The sequence below is a fragment of the Anomaloglossus baeobatrachus genome, chromosome 3 (assembly GCF_048569485.1).
Source record: "Anomaloglossus baeobatrachus isolate aAnoBae1 chromosome 3, aAnoBae1.hap1, whole genome shotgun sequence".
NCBI classification, from domain to species: domain Eukaryota; kingdom Metazoa; phylum Chordata; class Amphibia; order Anura; family Aromobatidae; genus Anomaloglossus; species Anomaloglossus baeobatrachus.
In genome coordinates, this window is record NC_134355.1 from 564,384,925 (window position 1) to 564,409,321 (window position 24,397).

The 24,397-nt window shown below is 45.9% G+C and overlaps 1 protein-coding gene across 1 annotated transcript in view; it reads left to right on the forward strand.

Moving 5' to 3' along the window:
• KLHL6 (kelch like family member 6) overlaps positions 1 to 24,397 on the forward strand; it is a 140,689-nt gene that overhangs the window by 112,993 nt on the left and 3,299 nt on the right. Inside the window, exons 4-5 of the mRNA XM_075340909.1 lie at positions 1,638 to 1,875; positions 11,299 to 11,501. Of these exons, the coding sequence (XP_075197024.1) occupies positions 1,638 to 1,875; positions 11,299 to 11,501 (441 nt within the window). The remainder of the gene's footprint in view (positions 1 to 1,637; positions 1,876 to 11,298; positions 11,502 to 24,397) is intronic.

Sequence of the window (24,397 nt, forward strand, 5' to 3'; positions counted from 1 at the left end):
ATTAGAAATTTTTTGCTCATGTACAGTGTACACAGAAAGCTGCCAATCAGTGGTGGGGGCAGGGTTATACAAGGCTCAGTTTTCAGAAAACTGTTAGGGGCACTTTGCACACTGCGACATCGCAGGTGCGATGTCGGTGGGGTCAAATTGAAAATGACACACTTCCGGCATCGCATGCGACATCGCAGTGTGTAAAGGCTGGATGATACGATTAACGAGCGCAAAAGCGTCGTAATCGTATCATCGGTGCAGCGTCGGCGTAATCCATGATTACGCTGACGCGACGGTCCGATGTTGTTCCTCGCTCCTGCGGCATCACACATCGCTGTGTGTGAAGTCGCAGGAGCGAGGAACGTCTCCTACCGGCCTCACTGCGGCTTCCGTAGGATATGCGGAAGGAAGGAGGTGGGCAGGATGTTTACATCCTGCTCATCTCCGCCCCTCCGCTCTGATTGGCTGCCTGCCGTGTGACGTCGCAGTGACGCCGCACGACCCGCCCCCTTAACAAGGAGGCGGGTCGCCGGCCACAGGGACGTCGCACGGCAGGTGAGTGTGTGTGTGAAGCTGGCGTAGCGATAACTTTCGCTACGCCAGCTATCACCACATATCGCTGCTGCGACGGGGGCGGGCACTATCGCACTCGGCATCGCAGCATCGGGCTGCGATGTCGTAGTGTGCAAAGTGCCCCTTAGATTTGCAGCAGATAAAATGAAAGGATTTTATCAAAATGACAGAAAGCAGTTCAGTAATTGACATATCACTGGAATTAGGGTCTCTGTCCCTACATCATGCTGCTATCAGATGGGATATAAAAAGCATGGTGGCAGATTTCCTATAAAAGGTGCCTAAGGGTATGTGCGCACGTTGCTTTTTACCTGCTTTTTACCTGCTTTTTTGCTGCTTTTTCTTCTGCGCTGTTTAATGCCAAAATGGATGTGTTCTTCTATTCAAGCAAAGTCTATGGGAATTTGGGTTTCTTGTTCACACTATGTTGTTCAAAATGCTGCCTTTTTGTGGCAGAACTTTGGTCAAAAACTCAGCTTTGCAGTGCAAAACCCAAATGGCAAAAACAATTGACATGTTGCTTCTTTGAAAAGCTGAGTTTTTGACCAAAGTTCTGCCACAAAAAGGCAGCATTTTGAACAACATAGTGTGAACAAGAAACCCAAATTCCCATAGACTTTGCTTGAATAGAAGAACACATCCATTTTGGCATCAAACAGCGCAGAAGAAAAAGCAGCAAAAAAGCAGGTAAAAAGCAGGTAAAAAGCAACGTGCGCACATACCCTAATACTTCACTGTCTCTTGCCGATTGATAATTTGGTACCTAAGATTGCAATATAGACCAGTACCCTTCTCTGCCAATTTCCAATAGGCCATATCTCCTTGGTGCACGTGTTTAAGACCATGCGGCACCCAACATTAATTGTCACAAACTGCCAAGTTTCTAGCGCATGTTAAATAGTGGATCAGAACCAATGTCGTGAAACTGTCATTACTCTCATCATTTGTGTGTCCTTTGTCGCCACCTGCTGACAGTTTACAGTGACTGCTCCCCTGCATAATTAGTAAAGCTACAATTACAAAGCATAACCTTTACTGTTAATAACAATGTATTGTATTCGCTTCTTCTGTAGATAATTTCTGAGAGAACAAAACCGCGGATTCATGAATTTCAGTCTGAAGTGTTTATGATAATCGGAGGTTGCACAAAAGATGAGAAGTTTGTCACCGAGGTCACTTGTCTTGATCCTTTGAGAAGAAGTCGTCTAGAGGTGGCAAAGCTACCCGTGTGTGAGCAAGACGGTGAAAGCGAGTTTAAGAAATGGGTGGAGTTTGCCTGTATAACCTTCAAAAATGAGGTCTACATATCAGGTATGTGCCACCATAGGTCATATTTCTTCTGAAAGGGGTTCACAGAATATGGGCCTTGATAGATATATGATAAATGTCCGACAAGAAGGGGTCCAGCCTCTGGGAGCATGATTATTTCCATAATGCTCATAGACTTCAGTGGAGAGATAAGGGTGCTTTACACGCTGCGACATCGCTAGCGATAGCACCCGCCCACGTTGCTGTTTCGTCATGGGGGTGATCGCTGCTGTAGCGAACAATATCGCTATGGCAGCATCACATGCACATACCTGCTTAGCGACGTCGCTGGAGACACCGAACAATCTCTCCTTTAAGGGGATGGTTCGTTCGGCGTCACAGCGGCATCACTAAGCAGCCGCCCAATAGCAGAGGAGGGGCGGAGATGAGCAACCGGAACACACCGCCCACCTCCTTCCGTCCTCATTGCCGGTGGACGCAGGTAAGTAGATGTTCATCGCGCCTGCGGTGTCACACATAGCGATGGGTGATGCCACAGGAACGACGAACAACCAGAGGCGTGCACCACCAACGATATTATGGAAAGGAGCGACGTGTCAACGATCAACGATTTTTGACGTTTTTGCGATCGTTGATCGTCACTCCTAGCTGTTACACGCTGCGATGTCGCTAACGACGCCGGATGTGCGTCACAAAAACCGTGACCCCGATGATATATCGTTAGCTATGTCGCAGCGTGTAAAGCACCCTATACACAATGTGTTTGACCGTTCTCCCAGGATGATGCAGTCCTCCATGGCAGTAAAGGTGAGAAATGTCTGTTTGCTGGGAGCCACACATTATTTGGAATAGGGCCCCTGAGATACTTATTTCCACTCACTGCACAATTGCGGTGAAAAGCAGTTTGAAAAGCGTATGGGAAAGGGATGAGCCTTGCTGTTTCATCAGGTTGTCTATGGTGAGAGTTTCTCAGCTGTGTCTATCAGTCCCATAAACAGGGCCGCCACTAGGGATTTCAGGGGCCCCATACTGGCAATATTTTCGAGCCCCCTTAAGACTCCGCCCAGGCTCCACTGCAGCTATGCCTCCACCATGCAAACCTTCCTCAGTCCCGCTGCCACTCTTGGAAAAACGTGTATATACAGTACAGACCAAAAGTTTGGAAACACCTTCTCATTCAAAGAGTTTTCTTTATTTTCCTGACTCTGAAAATTGTAGATTCACATTGAAGACATCAAAACTATGAATTAACACATGTGGAATGAAATACTTAATAAAAAAGTGTGAAACAACTGAAAATATGTCTTACACTCTAGGTTCTTCAAAGTAGCCACCTTTTGCTTTGATTACTGCTTTGCACACTCTTGGCATTCTGTTGATGAGCTTCAAGAGGTAGTCACCGGAAATGGTCTTCCAACAGTCTTGAAGGAGTTTCCAGAGATGCTTAGCACTTGTTTCCCCTTTTGCCTTCACTCTGCAGTCCAGCTCACCCCCAAACCATCTCAATTGGGTTCAGGTCTGGTGACTGGAGACCAGGTCATCTGGCGTAGCACCCCATCACTCTCCTTCTTAGCCAAATAGCCCTTACACAGCCTGGAGGTGTGTTTGGGGTCATTGTCCTGTTGAAAAATAAATGATGGTCCAACTAAACGCAAACCGGATTGAATAGCATGCCGCTGCAAGATGCTGTGGTAGACATGCTGGTTCAGTATGCCTTCAATTTTGAATAAATCCCCAACAGTGTCACCAGCAAAGCACCCCCACACCATCACACCTCCTACTCCATGCTTCACTTTGGGAACCAGGCATGTAGAGTCCATCCATTCACCTTTTCTGCGTCGCGGTGGTTGGATCCAAAGATCTAAAATTTGAACTCATCAGACCAAAGCACAGATTTCCACTGGTCTAAAGTCCATTCCTTGTGTTCTTTAGCCCAAACAAGTCTCTTCTGCTTGTTGCCTGTCTTTAGCAGTGGTTTACTATCAGCTATTTTACTATGAAGGCCTGCTGCACAAAGTCTCCTCTTAACAGTTGTTCTAGAGATGTGTCTGCTGCTAGAACTCTGTGTGGCATTGACCTGGTCTCTAATCTGAGCTGCTGTTAACCTGCGATTTCTGAGGCTGGTGACTCGGATAAACTTATCCTCCGCAGCAGAGGTGACTCTTGGTCTTCCTTTCCTGGGGCGGTCCTCATGTCAGCCAGTTTCTTTGTGGCATTTGATGGTTTTTGCCACTGCACTTGGGGACATTCTCAAAGTTTTCCCAATTTTTCGGACTGACTGACCTTCATTTCTTAAAGTAATGATGGCCACTCGTTGTTCTTTACTTAGCTGCATTTTTCTTGCCATAATACAAATTCTAACAGTCTATTCAGTAGCACTATCAGCTGTGTATCCACCAGACTTCTGCACAACACAATTGATGGTCCCAACCCCATTTATAAGGCAAGAAATCCCACTTATTAAAGTAGTAAGCAAAGCAAAATGTGGCTACTTTGAAAAACCTAGAATATAAGACATATTTTCAGTTTCACACTTTACTATAATGTGTATATGTATGCACATACAATCATGGCCAAAAGTGCTAACACCCTTGACGTTGTTCCAGAAAATGACATATTTCCCTTAGGACAATTAATAATACATCCTCTACACTGCCCCTCTCCATAATACACCCCTACACTGCCCCTCTCCATAACACACTTTCTACACCACCCCTCTCCATAACACACTTTCTACACCACCCCTCTCCATAACATCTCTTCCACACACATTACCCCTCTGTATAATAATCTCCACACAAGCTGTCCCTCTTTATAATATCCTCCCACACACACTGCCCCTCTTTATATTATCCCCCACACACACTGCCCTTTGTATAACATTCTCCTAGTATATATGTTCTCTGTCTGGTATATATGTCCCCTTCCTGGTATATATGTCTCCATCTTGGGCCTTCTTGGTATGTATGTCCCCCTTCTCATATACAGTAATACAGTATATGTCCCTCTCCTAGGCCCATCCTGGTTTATTTGTCCCCTTATTAGCATATATGTCCTCCTTCTGGCATAAATGACCCCTTCCTGGGACGCTCCTGGTACATATGTCCCCATCCTAAGCCCCTCCTGATATATATGTCCCCATCCTGGTTTATTTGTCTCCATACTGGTATAAATGTCCCATCCTGGGCTGCTCCTGGCATATATATTTCCCTCCTGAGCACATTTTGGTACATATGTCCCCTTTCTAGTTTTTGTCCCCTTCCTAGTACATGTCCTACTCCTGGTATATATGTCCTTCCAAGACCCCTCCTGGTGTATTTCTGTGCCGTAAAAATGAAAAACCCAAAAAACATTTTACTTACCCTCCCCGGTCTCATGTTGTGTGGCGTCCTCTCTGAGCCGCGATGCATTTCAGCTGGATGTGTGCCCTCGGATGCACATCCAGCTGAAGCATGGCAGGTACTGGGGTCGGCGGGCCCACCCCCACCAGTTCTGGCGATCGTCCTGCTCCTGTGTACAGCTCACGGAGAGCTTACCTTTCCCCACGTCCTTGCCACCTCTGCGGCTGTGTGTTGCATGCAGCAGTGTGATTAGATTGCAGAGTAATGACCACATCACGCTGCTGCATGCTGGGCTACAGGATGACATGCTGGCGCTCTGCTCCACTGACCTAGCATCCAGCACATGGTTAATTTGCATGCGATGCTCCTTTACATGCAAATTAGCCATGTGTAGTGGCCGAAGTGATACGGCTGCCACCTCTACTGTGGCTGTGACTCAGACCTTGTGAATAGGGGGGTCTGGGCCTGGACCTTAATAAAGCTAAGTAATTAGCTCGACCTGGCCGAGCCTCTCTCTTCACCGGACTCCATACTCCAGTCATGGTTATTATGCCTTGACGATAGCTCTTCCCATAAACAAGCAGATAAGAGGAACTTGAGACTCCCCTAGTCCTATTTTATGGGGACCCTGTTGTGGGACCTCGAGTCATCACATATTTACTTCCTACTCTTTAAATGTTGAATGATGGAACAACCACCCTAAAGCTTGTGAGTGCTGTTGAAAGCTTTCACACTCAGTCACTGGTAAACCAAAGTTTGGATGTGGTCGGTTCCCGCGGCCGGCTGCTGATGTCCCCTGTGGGGTTGATGGTGGCCCCTTTTCCCGTGCACCTCTGAATGTTGTGTTTCGGCTCCCCTGCCTGAGCAGTGGTAGCCCGCTCCCCGGTGTTGAGCTGCCGGAGGAGCCCTTGGTTGCCCGCAGGCGCTGGCCCGTCGGGTGTTTGGCCCTTAGCGGTGGCGCTCATCTGGTCTCGGTGGGCTTTTGCCTTCTTTCGGGACATTGGGTGTGGATGAACCCGTGAGGTCCAGCCAGCAATCAGTCAATTTGCCTATACTCAGTGGCTTCTAAGCTAGGACGAGGTCTGAGTACATGGTTTCTGGTGCTCCGGTACACGGTTGACTCCCCGGTTCGGGACCGGCGGGCTCCAACCTAGGCCCGGTCCGTATGGTTCCGCCGGTTGCTGTACCGGTACTCCTATAGACGGCCACCACCGTCTGCCTGCCTGACGTTTCCAAGGGGCCCAGGCTCTTACCTGGGTCCCTGACAGCTGCTCCACTACCACTCACTGTCAACTCAAAAACTGTTCTGTTTGAACTTCCTGCCCCAGGACAGTAGTCTCCTCGGTGAGCGTGCCTTTCCGTCTGACTCCACCCACCTGGTGTGCTCTACTGGCCCTGAGGGAGCCATCAGGTCTCCCTTTCGGGTGACATGTGTGTGACCTCACAGGGGATGGGGGTGTGTATGTGGTAGGTGTTATTACCTGTGACCCCTGGGGTCCAGGGCGTCGCACATGCGGCCGCAGGTATGATGTTGTTCCTCGTTCCTGCGGTGTCACATGTAGCGATGTGTGCTGCCGCAGGAACGACGAACAACCTGCGTCCTGCAACAGCAACGATAATCGGGATAGGAACGACTGGACAACGATCAACGATATGGTGAGTATTTTTGATCGTTAACGGTCGTTCCTGCGGTGTCACATGCAACGACGTCGATAACGAGGCCGGATGTGCGTCACGAATTCCGTGACCCCAACGACATCTCATTAGCGATGTCGTTGCGTGTAAAACCCGCTTTAGGCTCTCGTGCAGATCAGGATTCTTCTGCCGGGGATTCACAGACACAGATTCTAGTTTCTTTTTCAACAGTCTTTTACTAAAGTTATGCACAGTATCTCTGTCACATTATTACTGTGGGCACAACCCTTGAACATTGTAGGCATGGTATATTTCGACTTCAAAGCAAACTTTTACTGCAGACTGCACCATCATTTCTGGTACTACTGCTGCGGTTTGTACTTCCTCTTCAGTATCTGACACCCCGGCTTCTTTCATTCAATAGAGTTATAGAGTCCCGCACGGCCATGGTCTCGTCCCACCCACAGGGACCCAGTACTATTAACGGTTTTGAACACTGTTGGACAAAGCTCATCCACTGATGATTCTGAGTTGCCCTGTTCAACCAAGTCTATGCCAGACCTCTGCTCTAGGACTGGTGCCGCTGGAGTCAGTCACTACCCGGAAAACTGGAGTTGGGGTCTGGTACTCACTACTGCAGAATAGGGATTATACGGGACGTTGTCCCGTCTTAAGATGGAGTCCTTACAGTTTGCTTGCAGATTCTCTAGGGATTAGTGATGTGTCGGTTGCGAATGATCCGACACAAAGATCCGGCTCCCTGCTGTGAACAACAGGAGCCGGATCACCAGTGAGAGCCACTAAAATATCTAAATGGCTCTTTTCGCCGCCAAAACCCTGCCCACCCACGGCTAAACTCCGCCTACTCAACAATCTAATTGGTCGCTTGTAGGTGGGTGGGGTTTAGCCATGGGTGGGCGGGGTTTTGGCGTGCGTTACTATAATCTTAAATATGTGTTCACCTGGGATGAACACATATTTAATAAGGAGCCGAGAACGATCTGAAAGATCTGTCTCTTTTTGGTGAGCGGAGCCATGGGAACCGGATCACCAAAAAGAGCTGGACTGCCCATCACTACTAGGGATACCCCAAGGGTCGAGTTGACTTTGGCACAGACACCCACTCATTTTGGCCTCAGGTATCCAGCTGGCTTGCATACGTATTATTATTATTTATTATTATAGCGCCATTTATTCCATGGCGCTTTACAAGTGAAAGAGGGTATATGTACAACAATCATTAACAGTACAAAACTGGTATAGGAGGAGAGAGTCTACAGGGAATGGGTGATGGTACAATAGGTGAGGACAGAGCTCATAGTGCAGTGGTGTACTGGACTGAGGGCTATTGTAGGTTGTAGGCTTGTTGGAAGAGGTGGGTCTTGAGGTTCCTCTTGAAGCTTTCCATGGTAGGGGAGAGTCTGATATGCTGAGGTAGAGTGTTCCAGAGTATGGGGGAGGCACTGGAGAAATCTTGTACGTGATTGTGGGAAGAGGAGATAAGAGAGGAGTAGAGAAGGAGATCTTGTGAGGATCTGAGGTTGCGTGCTGGTAGGTACCGGGAGACTAGGTCACAGATGTAGGGAGGAGACAGGTTGTGGATGGCTTTGTATGTCATGGTTAATGTTTTGAACTAGAGTCATTGGGCGATGGGAAGCCAGTGAAGGGATTGGCAGAGTGGCGAGGCTGGGGAATAGCGAGGGGAGTGGTGGATTAAGCGGGCCGCAGAGTTTAGGATAGATTGGAGGGGTGCAAGAGTGTTGGAAGGGAGGCCAGAGAGCAGGAGGTTGCAGTAGTCGAGGCGGGAGATGATGAGGGCATGTATTAATGTTTTTGCTGATTCTTGGTTAAGGAAAGCACGGATCTGGGAGATATTTTTGAGTTGTAGTCTGCATGAGGTGAAGAGGGCTTGGATGTGTGGCTTGAAGGATAGAGCAGAGTCGAGGGTTACTCCAAGCCAATGAGCTTGTGAGACTGGGGAGAGTGAGCAATCATCAAGTTTGATGGAAAGGCTTGTTGGAAGAGATGAGCGAGGAGGAGGAAAGACAATGAACTCTGTTTTGTCCATGTTAAATTTTAGGAATCGCGCAGAGAAGATGGATGAAATATCTGACAGACATTGTGGAATTTTGGTTAGTAGAGAGGTAATGTCAGGTCCAGAGAGGTAGATCTGTGTGTCATCGGCATAGAGATGATACTGAAAGCTGTGGGACTCTATGAGCTGTCCCAGGCCGAAGGTGTAGATGGAGAACAGCAGGGGTCCAAGAACTGAGCCTTGGGGGACACCGACAGATATGGGGCGAGATGAGGAAGTGGTGTGAGAGTGGGAGACGCTGAAAGTTCGGTCGGTTAGGTATGAGGAGATCCAAGATACGGCCAAGTCTGTGATGCCCAGAGATGAGAGAATCTGTAGTAGGAGGGAATGGTCTACTGTGTTGAAGGCAGAGGACAGGTCCAGGAGGAGGAGGATATAGTAGTGTCGCTTGGCTTTGGCGGTTAGTAGATCATTGGTGACTTTGGTTAGGGCAGTTTCAGTAGAGTGATGTGGTCGGAAGCCAGATTGTAGGTGGTCAAAGAGGGAGCAGGATGAGAGGTATGAGGTCAGCTCAAGATGGACATGCTGTTCCAGTAGTTTTGACGCATAGGGGAGAAGGGTTATGGGGCAATAGTTTGACACAGAGGATGGGTCAAGGGAGGGCTTTTTGAGGATGGGTGTAATGGAGGCATGTTTAAAGCATGAGGGGAATACACCACTTGTTAGTGATGGGTTAAAGAGATGGGTTAGGGCTGGGATGAGGACTGTGGTGATGTTGCGGATGAGGTATGATGGGAGCGGGTCCAGTGCACAGGTGGTTAGATGTGATCTTGAAAGTAGAGATGTGATCTTGAGAGTAGAGTGGAAAGATTGTTTTCTGTCATGGTGGAGAAGCTGGATTTGGAGGAAGAGGGCTGAGTAGCTATGATGAGGGGCCGTGGTGATTGTGGGCCACAGTTTGCTCTGATGTTATCAATCTTCTGCTTGAAGAAAGAGGCAAAGTCTTCAGCTGAGATGAAAGGAGAGGGAGGTGGTGCTGGAGGGCGGAGTAGAGAATTGAAAATGTTGAATAGCTGTTTAAGGTTGTGAGAGAGAAAGGATATGAGGGATGAGAAGTAGGTTTGTTTTGCAGCAGTGAGTGTGGACTTGAAACTGGTGAGGGACTCTTTATATGCAGTGAAGTGCTCAGTGGAATGAGACTTCTTCAATCTGCGCTCAGCAATTCTGGAAGCCCGTCTCAGTTCTTTAGTGTGCCTCGTGTGCCAGGATTGCCTGTTGATTGTGCGGGTTTTGGTGTGTGTTAGGGTGGCAGCTGATTCGAGAGCTGCAGAGATTGTAGTGTTGTGTAAAGTTGCAGCAGCATCTGCATCGTGTAAAAATGCAATGTCTGTGAGAGGGAGAAGGGACTGAGAAAGTGTGTGTAAATCAAGGTGTTTGATATTTCTTACTTCTCGCTATACCTCCCGCAGATACAGCTTGCTCTACATGTCACTCTCACGCTTACTCTCCCTGAATTCGGATTGAGCCCAACTGTACCCTGCAGCTGGCTCCTCCCATTGTGGGCTTCCCACAGCACTTAACTATTTACTGTCTCACCTTCCCTGTCACAAAGCAACACCTAACTTCTTTACCAAAGAGCAGTACATAAACTGGCTACTAGATGGCCACATTTACATGCATAAACACATTGCATATATTAACACAATTCACATTATTATAACACAATGATGACCAGTGTCTTCAGGGTGGGGCACACGGGCCTAGCACCCTCTTACAATAACTAAAGCTTGAGAGTAGGGAGCTGACTGCTGGAACCCTCGGCGATCCTGAGAATGAGGCTTTGAAAACCATAATTAGGGCTCTGCAATGTCCAGTCTGGAATCATGCTGGATTAACCCCTTCACGACTGAGGACATAACGGTACAGCCTAAATCATGAAGGGGTGATAACCATCGGCTGCTGCGGTGAGCCAGGTATGATCCCCACACATGTCTGCTGATTTGTACTGCAGACATGTGTGCCTCGCAGGCGCAAGTGGATCCACGATTCATCTGCGCCTGTTAACCCCTTAAATTGCACTGTCAAAATGTGACAGCGCGATTTAAATGCCCGCTGCGGCGAATGTGCCTTTCCCCGCTGCCGTCTGAGGCTCCATGACGCGATGATTGTCATGGTAGCACAGGGTCACGTGATGATTCCTGTTGCTTTCATGATGTAGTTCTGTTGCAGCATTTCTCCTGATCAATGCAATGCAGCTCTGATCAGGAGAAATGTCCAGGTACAGTGTTTGGGTGTCCAAAAACTGTGGAGGATGCTCAGGAGACAATTTAACTTACTATCTTGGGACTTACTCTTTAAAATCATACTGCTTGTTTCTGTGCATTTCAAAAGAAAATACCTGCTGAGTTTTTCTTCTTTTTCTTTTGAGTGATTCATAGATTTTTTTTTTCCTAGGTGGTAAAGAAACACAGCATGAAGTGTGGAAATATAACTCCTCTATTAATAAGTGGATACAGATTGAATATTTAAGTGTGGGCAGATGGAGGCACAAGATGGCGGCACTGTGTGGCAAGGTGTATGCTCTTGGTGGATTTGATGGCAGCCAAAGGATGTACAGTGTAGAAGCGTATGACCCATTCCACAATTGCTGGACAGAGGTGTGTAATTCCTATTTCTTATTGACTTTTTGTTATTTTCACAGTATTCCTCTGATCCTGTAGACTCGCGGACAGGGTCCTCTCTCCTCCTGTACCAGTCTGTGCCTTGTATTGTTCATGATTATTGTACTTGTCCCTATTATGTATACCCCTTTTAAAATGTAAAGCGCCATGGAATAAATGGCGCTATAATTATAAATAATAATTATTTATGATGTTGCATAGTCTATAGATACTAATGTACAGCGCCGGCCAGATGTGAGCACTGACACCTAGTGGACACCATGAAAAATGCAACTTATAGGCGTCACCTACTAACCTACATTGATATTCAGTTCAACTCCCAATCTTTGGCAGTGAGATTATGGTTTCAGCAAAGAAAAGGCTTATTCAAAATGCCAAGGAAAGTTTGACAAATTCTCAATATATTTTTTTACAATTTCCCTGTAGTTTCCAGATCATTGCTTGCTGTCAGTCTATAGAAATTTTAATTGTTTGATTTCACTGAATATAAATGTGTTCTGCTCATGAATCAATTTACAATAAGGAAATAAAGGACAGATATGTTTCAGTTACTCCCCTATTGTGGCCACAATTCACTGTCATTTATCTCTTCTCCAAGTTTTTGATTTGGGGATTGGAGAAGAGGTAACCAAAGTACATGTTTTATAGGTAAGGCTCTCATTTCTGGAAGCAGTATCTATTGGGAGAACAAAAAGTTGTATTTTTCAAGTAACAGCGCCATAATAAAACAATTGGGAGAGCCACATGGGAACATAGGTGCATAGGCCACCTTCACCAGAGACCCTCTTTCCCCCAACAAGGGGGTCCTATAAGTAGCATGTGTCTCTAGCAGATATTTATGGCACACTAGGGTGCTTTACGCGCTGCGTCATCGCTAACGATATATCGTCGGGGTCACGTCGTTTGTGACGCACATCCAGCGCCGTTAGCGACATCGCAGTGTGTGACACCAAGGAATCATTGCTCGTTGACACGTCGCTCCTTTCCCAAATATCGTTGCTGCTGCAGGTATGATGTTGTTCGTCGTTCCTGTGGCAGCACACATTTCTGTGTGTGACACCGCAGGAACGACGAACATCTCCTTACCTGCGTCCACCGGCAATGAGGAAGGAAGGAGGTGGGCGGCATGTTCCGGCCGCTCATCTCCGCCCCTCCTCTGCCGTGTGACGTCGCTTTGACGCTTTCACGCCGCACGAACCGCCCCCTTAGAAAGGAGGCGGTTTGCCGGCCAGGGAAGGTAAGTCCGTGTGATGGGTGTTAGCGATGTTGAGTGCCACGTGACGCACAACCGACGGGGGCGGGTACGCTTGCTAGCGATATCGGTACCGATATCGCAGCGTGTAAAGTAACCTATTCTGTTTAAGGCTAATCTCACATGTGCCATATTTAAGGCCCCTTCATACCTCTGTCTCCCATGCGAGTGGTGTCCATTTTCACACGTACCAGCGGCACGTTCACATGTATACTAATTAAAGTCAATAGAGATCTTCACCCAACCCATGTGTCAGTGTGAAACACCTGTGTGTCTGGGTGCTTCACACGGGGACAAGTCTGTTTTTTGCTGGCAGCACGGGTCAAATATGGACAGCACATAGATCACATCCATTTGACATCCATGGGACCAGAAAAAAAACGAATGTAATAGAAATAAATGTTTTTTTATGTGTAAAAGATGTGAAAAAATGCTAGGTAAATGCTAGATAGATAGATAGATAGATAAATAGATTAGATGAATAGATAAATGAATAGAGCTAGATAGATGGATGGAATAGATATAGATACTGTAGATATATAGAGAAATTGCAAGATAGCTTGTTCAACTATTTAGCAAAAGTAATGACTAATTTTAGAAAAAATGACCTGGGGTTCCGCCAATTTTCATAGCCACCACAGGTACAGCAGCAGATGCAGGCTGCAACCCTCAGCTGTCAGCTGCCTATTGGCTGGTCACCGCTCGTCCTTGCCCGCAGCCGCTCACACACTGCTGTGACCCACTGCTGTGACCTGCTGCAGTGACCTGAGGTGATCTTATGAAGTCATCTGAGTTCATTGCAGTGATTCTCACACAGCAGTGTGTGAGGCTGCAGTAACTGCTCTCCCTGCCAATGAGGAGCGATCTGTTCTTCATTGGCTGGGACAGTAAAGGGCACTTTACACGCTGCGATATCGCTATCGATATTGCTAGCGAGCGTACCCGCCCCATCGGTTGTGCGTCACGGGCAAATCGCTGCCCGTGGCGCACAATATCGCTAACACCCGTCACACGGAATTACCCTCCCTGCGACGTCACACAGCAGCCGTCCAATAGCAGAGGAGGGGCGGAGATGAGCGGCCGGAACATGCCGCCTACCTACTTCCTTCCTCATTGCCGGTGGACGCAGGTAAGGAGATGTTCGTCGTTCTTGCGGTGTCACACATAGCGATGTGTGCTGCAGCAGGAACGACGAAAAACATTGTACCTGCAGCAGCAACGATATTTGGAAAAGGAGCGACGTGTCAACGAGCAACGATTTTTCATGTTTTTGCGCTTGTTGATCTTCGCTCCTTGGTGTCACACGCTGCGATGTTGCTAACAGCGCCGGATGTGCGTCACTAACGATGTTACCCCGATGATATATTGTTAGCGATGTCGCAGCGTGTAAAGCACCCTTTAGTCTTGGAACATCGTGGGACCCCCTTTTGAATTACGTCGGATTGTAGGTCAGGGTTTTTGGAGGGAAATAAATTGGTGAATGATGGTGTCTTTTGTCTTTATTTCTTTCATGTCTGCTGGCAATTCACAGCTGGCATCAACCCCACATATTACCTCGTTTGCCACCGCACCAGTACAACGGGAAGAGCAGAGTACAGCGCCAGATTTGGCGCAACTAATAGATGCGCCACCTCTGGGGAGACTGCGGGCTGCTATTTTTAGCCTGGGAAGGTCCAAAGTATCATGGTCCTTCCCACCCTAAAAATATCAGCCCCAGTTGTCTGATGTATCAAAAAAGATCTAATAAAAATTTGAAATGCTTTGGATATCACAATGGACATTTTCATACCTTCCCAGTAGCCACATCACAGCGATCTTATTATACTGGGTCCTACAAGTTCTTCTGATTAGCTATGTCGCTTACCCGATGTAGGACATTGCAGTAACTTAGGTATCCATGGTTACGACCAGGCATATAGTAGCAGTTAGTTAGCTGTTAGTGGTCATAACCATGGATACCTAAGCTGCAATGCCCTGTACATGAGGTAAGCAACTTAGTGAATAAGAAGGACTATACTACACTTTTAATTGAAGATATTTACTAATATCATTACTATTATTACACCTATTACATATTGGGATAGAATCTTGGAGATGGAAAATAACCCTTTAAGGAAACTGGATCCACTTCTAAGCCTGGGTTCTAATAAACATTTATAAAACAAAGACATTGCACCTTTCATGTCCCCTTCCGTCACCACCATATGCAGAAAAGGAGCAGGCACTATAGAGGAGAATACAGTAGATTTGGCCTGTATCTCACATGCATGCCTGATCTGTGAATAACGAAAAAATCTACTATGCTGCATATCAAATTCCTTCCAAAACACCTCAAAAGTTTTAAAATGCCCATCATCAGTGGTGTAACTAGAGTCTGATGGGCCCCTGGTGCAGAGTTTCAGCCTAGGCCCCTCCCATAAATTGTCCGATGTATGGGCCATTGTAGCATTCTAAAGCGGGCTTTACACGCTGCGATCTCGCTAGCGAGATCGCAAGCGATCGTACCCGCCCCCGTCGGTTGTGCAACACGGGCAAATCGCTGCCCGTGCCTCACAACCTCGCTTACCCCTGTCACACGCACTTACCTGCCCTGCGACGTCGCTCTGGCCGGCGATCCGCCTCCTTTCTAAGGGGGCGGTTCGTGCGGCGTCATAGCGACGTCACACGGCAGGCGTCCAATAGAAGAGGAGGGGTGGAGATGAGCGGGACGTAACATCCCGCCCACCTTCTTCCTTCCGCATTGCCGGTGGACGCAGGTAAGTAGATGTTCGTCGCTCCTGCGGTGTCACACACAGCAATGTGTGGTGCCGTAGGAACGACGAACAACATCGCTAATAAGCAGAAAATTATTTTTTGTTTCAGGACGACCTCTCCGCAACAAACGATTTTGACCACTATTGCAATTGTTTAAGGTCGCTCATAAGTGTCACACACTGCGATATCGTTAATGACGCCGGATGTGCGTCACAAACACCGTGACCCCGACGATAATTCATTAACGATATCGTAGTGTGTAAAGCCCCCTTAAATCCTATAAAGACATACAAGTTGCCCTCCTTCCCACTTCATTGTGTAGTAATGTCCCCTTTCCTGGTAAAATGTCCCCCATCCTGGTAAATATGAACCTCATCCTGGTATTTGTCCACATCATGGCCCCAGCCTGGTGTATGACCCCATCATGGCTATATCTTGATATATATGGTCCCATCCTAGTATATATGTCCACTATCATGGCCCCATCCTGGTATATATATCCCCATCCTGACCCCATCATGGTATATGTCCCCATCATGGCCCCATCCTGGTGTATGACCCTGATCATGGATAGCCTGGTATATATGACCCCGTTATGGTATATATGGCCCCATCATGGCCCCATCCTGGTATTTATGGCCTCATCCTAGCATAAATGGCCGCATCCTGGTATATATGTCCCTGTCATGGCCCCATGCTGGTATACATTCCCCCATCATAGCACCACCCTGGTATATATGTTCCCATCATGACCCCATCCTGGTATATATCACACCATCATGTCTCCATCCTGATCTGTAGCCCCCATCCTGATCTGTAGCCCCCATCCTGATATATAGCCCTCCATCCTGGTACATAGCCCCCTCATCTTGGTATATAACCCTCCATCCTGGTATATAGTCCCCATCATGCTATATAGCTCTGACATCCTGGTACATAGCCCCCATCATGCTATATACCGCCCTAATCCTGTTATATAGCTTTCCATACTGGTAAATAGCCCTTTGATCCTGGTATATAGCCCCACCCTCGCACACAGTAAATACAAAAAATAAATAAACGATTGTACTTACCTACCCTGCGCTCCCCCGGTGTCGTCCTGTGACACTGGCATGCCAGCAACTGACCTGCGTCTTAAGTGGTGCGGCGCATGACATCAATGTCATGTGCAGCCACTTACAGCCCTGGCAGTTGTCAGCATATTCTCTGCTCCCCATGCCCAGGTTTGTGCGTGAGGGGAGCAATGAATATTCACAGCCTTCAATGGCGGTCGGAACATCGCTGTGCGGGGACCTGATGGGTCTCTGTACTGCAATGTATTTCAGCTAGATGAGCGCCCACGGACACACATCCATCTGAATCAGGGGCAGGCGGGCCCCCTGCAACCCCAGGCCAGGTTGCAGCGGCGATCTCTGCGACTTCGGTAGTTACGCCCCTGCCCATCACTATATATAGGGGATATTTTACTTATGCTTTTCTGTTCCCAAACATCAAATACAGTTAGTTTTTTCCATATCAAAGCATGGATATACTATCCAACTTATGGAAAATACACCTATGGAGCCAAATGGGGGCATTGTGTAAAATATGGAGAGATGGTGGCATAAGAAAAATTTTAGTCAAATTAGCTCTCCCTATGGCCCCTTCACACATCAGTGATTCTGGTATGTATGTTGCAGTTTTTTTATGTACCAGAATCATGGATATACACAGACCAATTAAAAACAATGGGTCTGCGCTCACATCAGTGATTTTTTTCACTGACCGTGTTTCTGCCTACATGCGTTTCTGTGTGTTCCACACGGAGACATGTCCATTTTTCTTTGGCATAACTGATTTCACACAGATCTGTGTAACACATACCAGAGAAAACACGTACATTTAAAAAGCGTTTTAAACACACTCGTCTCCAGCTATGCTGTCTTCAGCAGCTGCTGTCTACTGCTTCCAGGCCGGCTAATTATGCTCATGCATATTCACTGCATAGCAGACCCAGAAGTAACAGCAGTGGAGAGACAGCAGTGGCTGGACACAGATTGCAAGGAGACTTCAGCACCAGAGACAGCAGCGCCAGGGAAAGGTGAGTATAGAAGAACCTGATCTCTGTGTTCTATCATGGCTAGCGCACGGAGATCACATGTGTGCCAAAATCATGGCACATGTATGAAGGAGAACTCACAATAGTGCATCTTTAACACGTCAGTGAAAACGTCAGCATATCGTCTATGTAGAGGGCAACGTTTTCTATTAGTAAGCCATATTGAAAGCCTTTCGCTACTTGGGACATTGTCAATGCTGCAACAAGAGAAAAAAAATAAAAAAAGAAACACGCAATTTTGACATTTCTACATTTTTCCCTCTTTAAAAATGTTTACTGATTTAAGTCATTTTTGTATTTTAATAAGAGTCAGACTTTTAGGTATGTGGGAAGGCCAAATACTTTATATATATATATATATATATATATATATATATATATATATATATATGCTGTTTACATCTAATGTTTTTAAATGGAAAAAAGAGGGGAGTTTCGAATTTTTATATCTTTTTTCCTGTTTCAATTTTTTTAACTTTTCACTTTTTTGTGACAGCAACTATTCGTTTGTTTGTACTGTACTATATGCAGCAACAATACAGTATTACTGTATATACCGTATAGTAAAAATGAGTGTCTCTCATAAAGCCCACCCTTTCCATGGCTGGACATCATAGGAGAAATACTGTAACATGATAGTCATGGGGTCTTCAGCCGACCACCCGCTATCATAGTAATATATTAGCTCACTGGGATTCAAGGCCATTGTCAGCACCCCGGCAATGAGCTCATCCTGCGCAAATGGGGCCCACCCCGTTGGGGGGAGGGGTGGACAAACTGCTCCGGGTGAGTGACAGCAGCATTTAAGAGGTGTGATCGATTTGGAGGTAGCGCTGAATACCGCTGTTAAAGACTGCTGACAACTATGTAGTGTACTTGGCATCCGCCCTCAGCTTCTCAGCCTATGGATACGGTTCCACTTGTGCATAGCTTCTGATGTAAGAGCATTGGAAGCGATATGCTAATGGCCCTCTGGTGCGAGCGTCAGCTGAGGGTCATGTGACTGTGATCCGATCTTGCGATTGGGTTACAGCTGCGGAGAAGAGGGACGGAGCACTTTCTCCCTCTCCTCCGCTGCCTGTCTCTGCATACATCGCACTGCAGCTGGAGGAAAAGCGAGTGCAGCGCGATGTTTCACACGCTCCCATAGACTTGTACAGGGGTGTGTGAGCTCAGAATTGCTTAGAAACGCAGCATGCTGTGATTAATTTCTCAGGCCGATATGGCATGAGAGCGCAATCTCAGATGAACGCTGCCCTGTAGTTTTGCACTGGTGCGAGTGCAGTCCGATGTTTTATCAGATTGCAGTCGTCCGTGCAAAACGCAAGTGGAACCGAACCCTACTCCAAACAGCCTGACACACTCCAAGACGTAATGATACGTCATAGAACTTTAAAGGGTTAATTGCATTAGTATAGTCTTAAAATAGTGTATGCTGGTAGAATGGAGCTTGGAAGTACTAACGGTTCACAGGCTATTGGGCACAATACTTAACTTGCCATCTTAAATAATTACAGCCGCCCTTCCCCCATTTATCTGTAAGAGGCAATGATAAAACATGGGCACGGCATTGGTGCTTCGGACATGAACAGGTGCCAGTATTATGCAATTATGTACACACATTCATTGCTTTTACAGCGCCTATTATTATCTGTGGTGATGTTTGCTGTTCATGCATCGCTGGTTTGAGTATACAGAAGTACAGTCATCTGAAGACCTCGGCAAATCTGTCACTGCTGGGATACGGCAAACAAACGTCAAGATCCAACTGTGTCACAGTGATGTAATGGGGTCATTAACCTTTTAAAAGCCCTGGAGGCTAATAATAAGGCAGTATGACATGACGGTTGGCTGTCACTTTTCTGTTTTGTATCTGTAAACCATTCAGCTAAGTTGTAGTCAGGACAGTCTGTTTGGGTGTGAGTTAATGTTCCAGGTAGGACTATAAAGGAAAATATACCAAAACTGGCTAAAAACAAATTCTGTGTTTTGCCCATAGCGACCAATTATGATGCAGCTTTTATTTTGCCACAGCTGTTCACAAAATTAAAGCGGAGTTCTGATTGGTTCTTATGGGCAAAATAGACAGTTTTTCTTTTTGGAAAGTTTGAACAAATGAGGTCTAAAGATCTATATTTATAGATTCTACTTAGTATAAGGCTATGTCCGCACTTTGTTTCATCCTAGTTGCAGTTCTAAACACATCCTTTGGCAGAAATTGCTTTTGCCAAAGTTGCTTTTGACCACTAAATCGCGGTAAATACGCGTGCGTTTTTAGCGCATTTTAGCCGCGTTTTTAGCGCTTTTTACATGCTTTTCCATTGCGTTTAGACAGATGCGTTTTGAACATTAAGACACTGTTACCCCTCTATAAATCACTTGTAAGGCCACATCTGGAATATGGGATTCAGTTTTGGGCTCCACATTTTAAAAAGGACATTCAGAAGTTAGAGTCAGTTCAAAGACGGGCAACTAGACTACTACAAGGAATGGAAGGCCTCCCATATGATGACAGGTTGAAAAACGTTAGATATGTTTAGCTTAGAAAAAAGACGTCTCAGAGGAGATCTCATTTATATGCATAAATACATGTGTGGTCAATATAAAGGACTGGCACATGACTTATTTCTTCCGAAGACAATACTAAGGACCAGGGGCACTCACTGCGAGTGGAAGAAAAGCGATTCAGACAGCTAAATAGGAAAGGGCTCTTTACAGTTAGAGCAGTCAGACTGTGGAATACCCTACCACAAGAGGTAATAATGGCAGACACTATAACAGCTTTCAAAAAAGGGCTGGATGATTTCCTCACTACACACAACATTGTTGGTTATAAATGACTTAGTGACCAAATGTAGAACTGGTGGAGGAAGGTTGAACTAGATGGACCTAGGTCTTTTTTCAACCTTAGTAACTATGTAACACTGCTAAATGAAGTTTAAACAGTCAAACGCAATGAAAAAAAGGAAAAAAAAAGAAAAACATATATAATTATTGAAATCATAACAAAATAGTTATATTTCATATAATTATAGCGGTTTTATACTATTTAAGGCTAAAAAGTCACAGCGATGTCGCTGACAAGGTATGTACGATCCACACATATCGCACGTACCACGTGGCAGGGTGCTATCGCACTCGACATCGCTAGCAAACGCTAGCGATGTCGCAGCGTGTAAAGCGGCCTTTAGGGTAAGATGGCGTGGTGCGGCTTCCTTCATGGCTGAAACTCTGGCCACTCACATTGAGCAACAGCTGCAGAATATTGTGAGTTCTCCATCTTTATGCTACAGGCAAGATCACACAGTGTAATTTTAATGCAATTCTGATCAGTAAAAACTGTAGGTAGTTTTTGTGTGAACAGCAATGGTGTCGCTCCGCTACATTCACAAGACCATCTTCTCGGTCTAAGTGCTGCCCCTGAAAAAAACCTGACAGTGCTCCAATGTTCTTCAATAGGGCAGTTTAGATGATTATTTTTTTCATATAGATAAAATGTCTGTGAAAAACAAACCAGCCCTGAAGCTTGCACTAATCTTACGTAATTGAAATTAAAGTTTCCCATTCAAGTCCATAGGTGCCAAAAAAGCTAAAACTGATCCTGTACGAATCATCCGTATTGCATCAAAGCTTTAGGCCTTTTTCACACCTCAGTCAAAAACACACAGGTTTTTCACTGACGTGTTAAATATGCATTTGGCCCTCTGTGTGCTGTGATTTTGGTACATGTGTTATCTCCGTGTGCTATCTGTGATAGCACATGGAGATCAGGCACTATAGGGTGCTGATATCTCCCACGCTGCTATCTCCGGCCACCGCTGTCTGCCTGCTGCTGTTACTTCTGGGTCGTGGTGCAATGAATATTCATGAGCATAATTAGTTGTCCTGGAAGCAGGAGACAGCAGCGGCTGGAGACAGGTGAGTATAAAAATAATTTTGTTTCACAGGCACGTTTTTTCTCTGGTACGTGTTTCACGGATCACATCACTGTGTGGTCCGTGTGACATTAGGCTATGTCCGCACGTTGCTTTTTACCTGCTTTTTACCTGCTTTTTTGCTGCTTTTTCAACTGCAGCGTTTAATGCCAAAATGGTTGTGTTCTGCTTTTCAAGCAAAGTCTATTGACATGTCAATTGTTTTTGCCATTTGGGTTTTGCACTGCAAAGCTGAGTTTTTGACCAAAGTTCTGCAACAAAAAGGCTGCAGTTTTAACTGCATAGTGCGGACAAGAAACCCAAATTCCCATAGACTTTGCTTGAAAAGCAGAACACAACCATTTTGGCATTAAACGCTGCAGTTGAAAAAGCAGCAAAAAAGCAGGTAAAAAGCAACGTGCGGACATAGCCTTAGTGATGCCCGAAAAAAATGGAGTTGTCTGCCTGCGGAACACATGGACACTTGTGTGCACCGCATGGAAACACGGTCAGTGAGAAATCACTGATGTGTGCACAGATCCATTGATTTTAATGGGTCTGCGTATGTCCATGATTCCGGTACATGTAAAAACAGCAACATACGTACTAAAATCACTGACGTGTGAAGGAGGCCTAAAGAACACATTCAATTCTTTAGCATAGGAAACTGTATTTGTTTTGCAATTGTAATAACTAGTGCTGATAAATATAAATTGATGCCATACAGTATGTGATTGGCAGATAATACAGAAGGAAAAATGTCCATTCTGTGTTTTTTATTTCTTTATGAAAATTGGATGACTTTTTTTTTTTTCTATATACGCTATTGTGAACTTAGTCTATCGTTCAATCAATGAAACCACACAGATGGCATCCCAAGTTCTGCTCAATGTTTTTCATGGGCCCATAGATTTCCATCGACTTGGATAAAAATTGGGTGTCTACTTATAATGGTGTGAACCACTAAGTCCACAAAAATACGTGGATGTGGTCATAAAAGGTACGAGTTCTATGCATGGAAAACACAAATAGAAATTGCATGTAAAAAAATAACTTTGGAATATATAACATGAAAAACAATGTTGGCTGGAAAAAAGCTGCATACATTGCACATGATATTCGGAGTTTTTTTTTATGCATTTAATTGTATGGGTAAAAAACTCAGCTAAATAACTGTAAAAAAAAATGAATACGCTGTGGTTTTAAAGCAAAAATGTACCGCAGCTCAAAAGTACCTCACCCCAAAAAAATAAAAATAAATAAATACACCATGTGAATAAGATTTTATAAATCTCATTTATGTTCCTGCTTCTGTAAAATGCTATGGTTTTCTGTACAGAAAAAAAAAACAGTAAAAATTCTCCTTGTGAATAAGGCTGGTTTCACATCAGTGGTTTTTTTGCCTTAAGGCAAAAAACGCAAACTGCATGTTACTAGATCCGTTTTTTGTGGAGTACAACGCAAGCCACCGCAAGTGGCCTGAATGTTTTTTAACTGGGTCCGTCTACCAGCTCCAGCATAAAAACGGACCATTCACTTGCGTTTGCATGCGTTTGGGTGCTGTTTTTTTGCTTAGTTTTGACGGATCCGTTTTTTCTATGTCATCTGCCATTCAGCTTTGCTACATGGCCGCTGACAGCAGACACAGACAGAGCGATGTAGCAGAGCTGAATGGCCGCTGACAGCAGACACAGACAGAGCCGCACGATCAGAATGAAGTCGGATGAACTTCACACCACTTCATTGTCATCCCGCGGCTCTGTCTGTGTGGCATGGCCTGATTTTCGGTCACCGGTGAAGCTCTCATTGGTGACAGCAAATCCCCTGAGTGACTGCAGTGAGCCGCGCGATCAGCGGTGCCGTCACTGAGGTTACCCGCGGCCACAGCTGAAGTCCTCCCGCTGAGATCTGTGGCCGCGGGTAACCTGAGTGATGCCATCGCTGATAGCGTGACTCACTTCAGTCGCTGCGGGGAGCTCACAGAGAGCGGTCGTGGTCTGTGCCGCTCTCTGTCAGCTTCCGATGTAGTAAAGCTGAAAGCGTCGTGGGACCGCTGTGGATTACGTCGGACATGGAGGGGTATTTGGGGATTTTATTAAAATGGTGAAAGAGGTTGCTGTTTGTCTTTTATTACAAATAAAGGATTTTTTGGATGTGTGTGTTTATTTACTGTAACTTACAGGTTAATCATGGAAGGTGAATATGAAAAAGGGAGTGTTGCATAACAAACTATATATAACCCTTAAAAAATTATGTTTTATTATTACTTATTAAAATCCACAACCCTTGTGCAAAATATTTCAAAAGGGAAAAATAAAGGGAGGAAGGTAAGATGCTCACCCTTTACTATAGCCCTCCCTCCTGTCCACTACCTACCGCGGGGGTCGGCACCCTGATAACTACAAAAATGGCGCCCCCACTCGGCGGTGGCTGACCCTGTAATGTCCCTCAATGGACCCTCAATAAGATGGTGAAAAATAGATAAAGTCAAGGGTTATAACCCTTTCAACTCCAAACTTAAAACTCCACTCCTCCACTAAACTAATCTCAACTGAACTGACTATTTTTCCCGCCTCCAGGCCTGTGAACTCCTCGGTGGGTGGGGCCAACTGCCTGGCTCTGCCCCACCTGGTGTGGACATCAAGCTTGGAGGACGGCAACAAGGATTTTGTTTGACTGTTGTTGCCTAACCAGGGGAGGGGGTGTGTGAGATGTTGTGTTTGTGACTACCTGGCTAGTCCAGGGCGTCACAATAGGCGCCGGTGGGTGGGGAAAGCAGGGAATACGAGATTGAATAATGAGCGGACGGCTTTTTCAAAAGAGGAGAAGCCGCCACAGTGTGAACGCCGTGCAG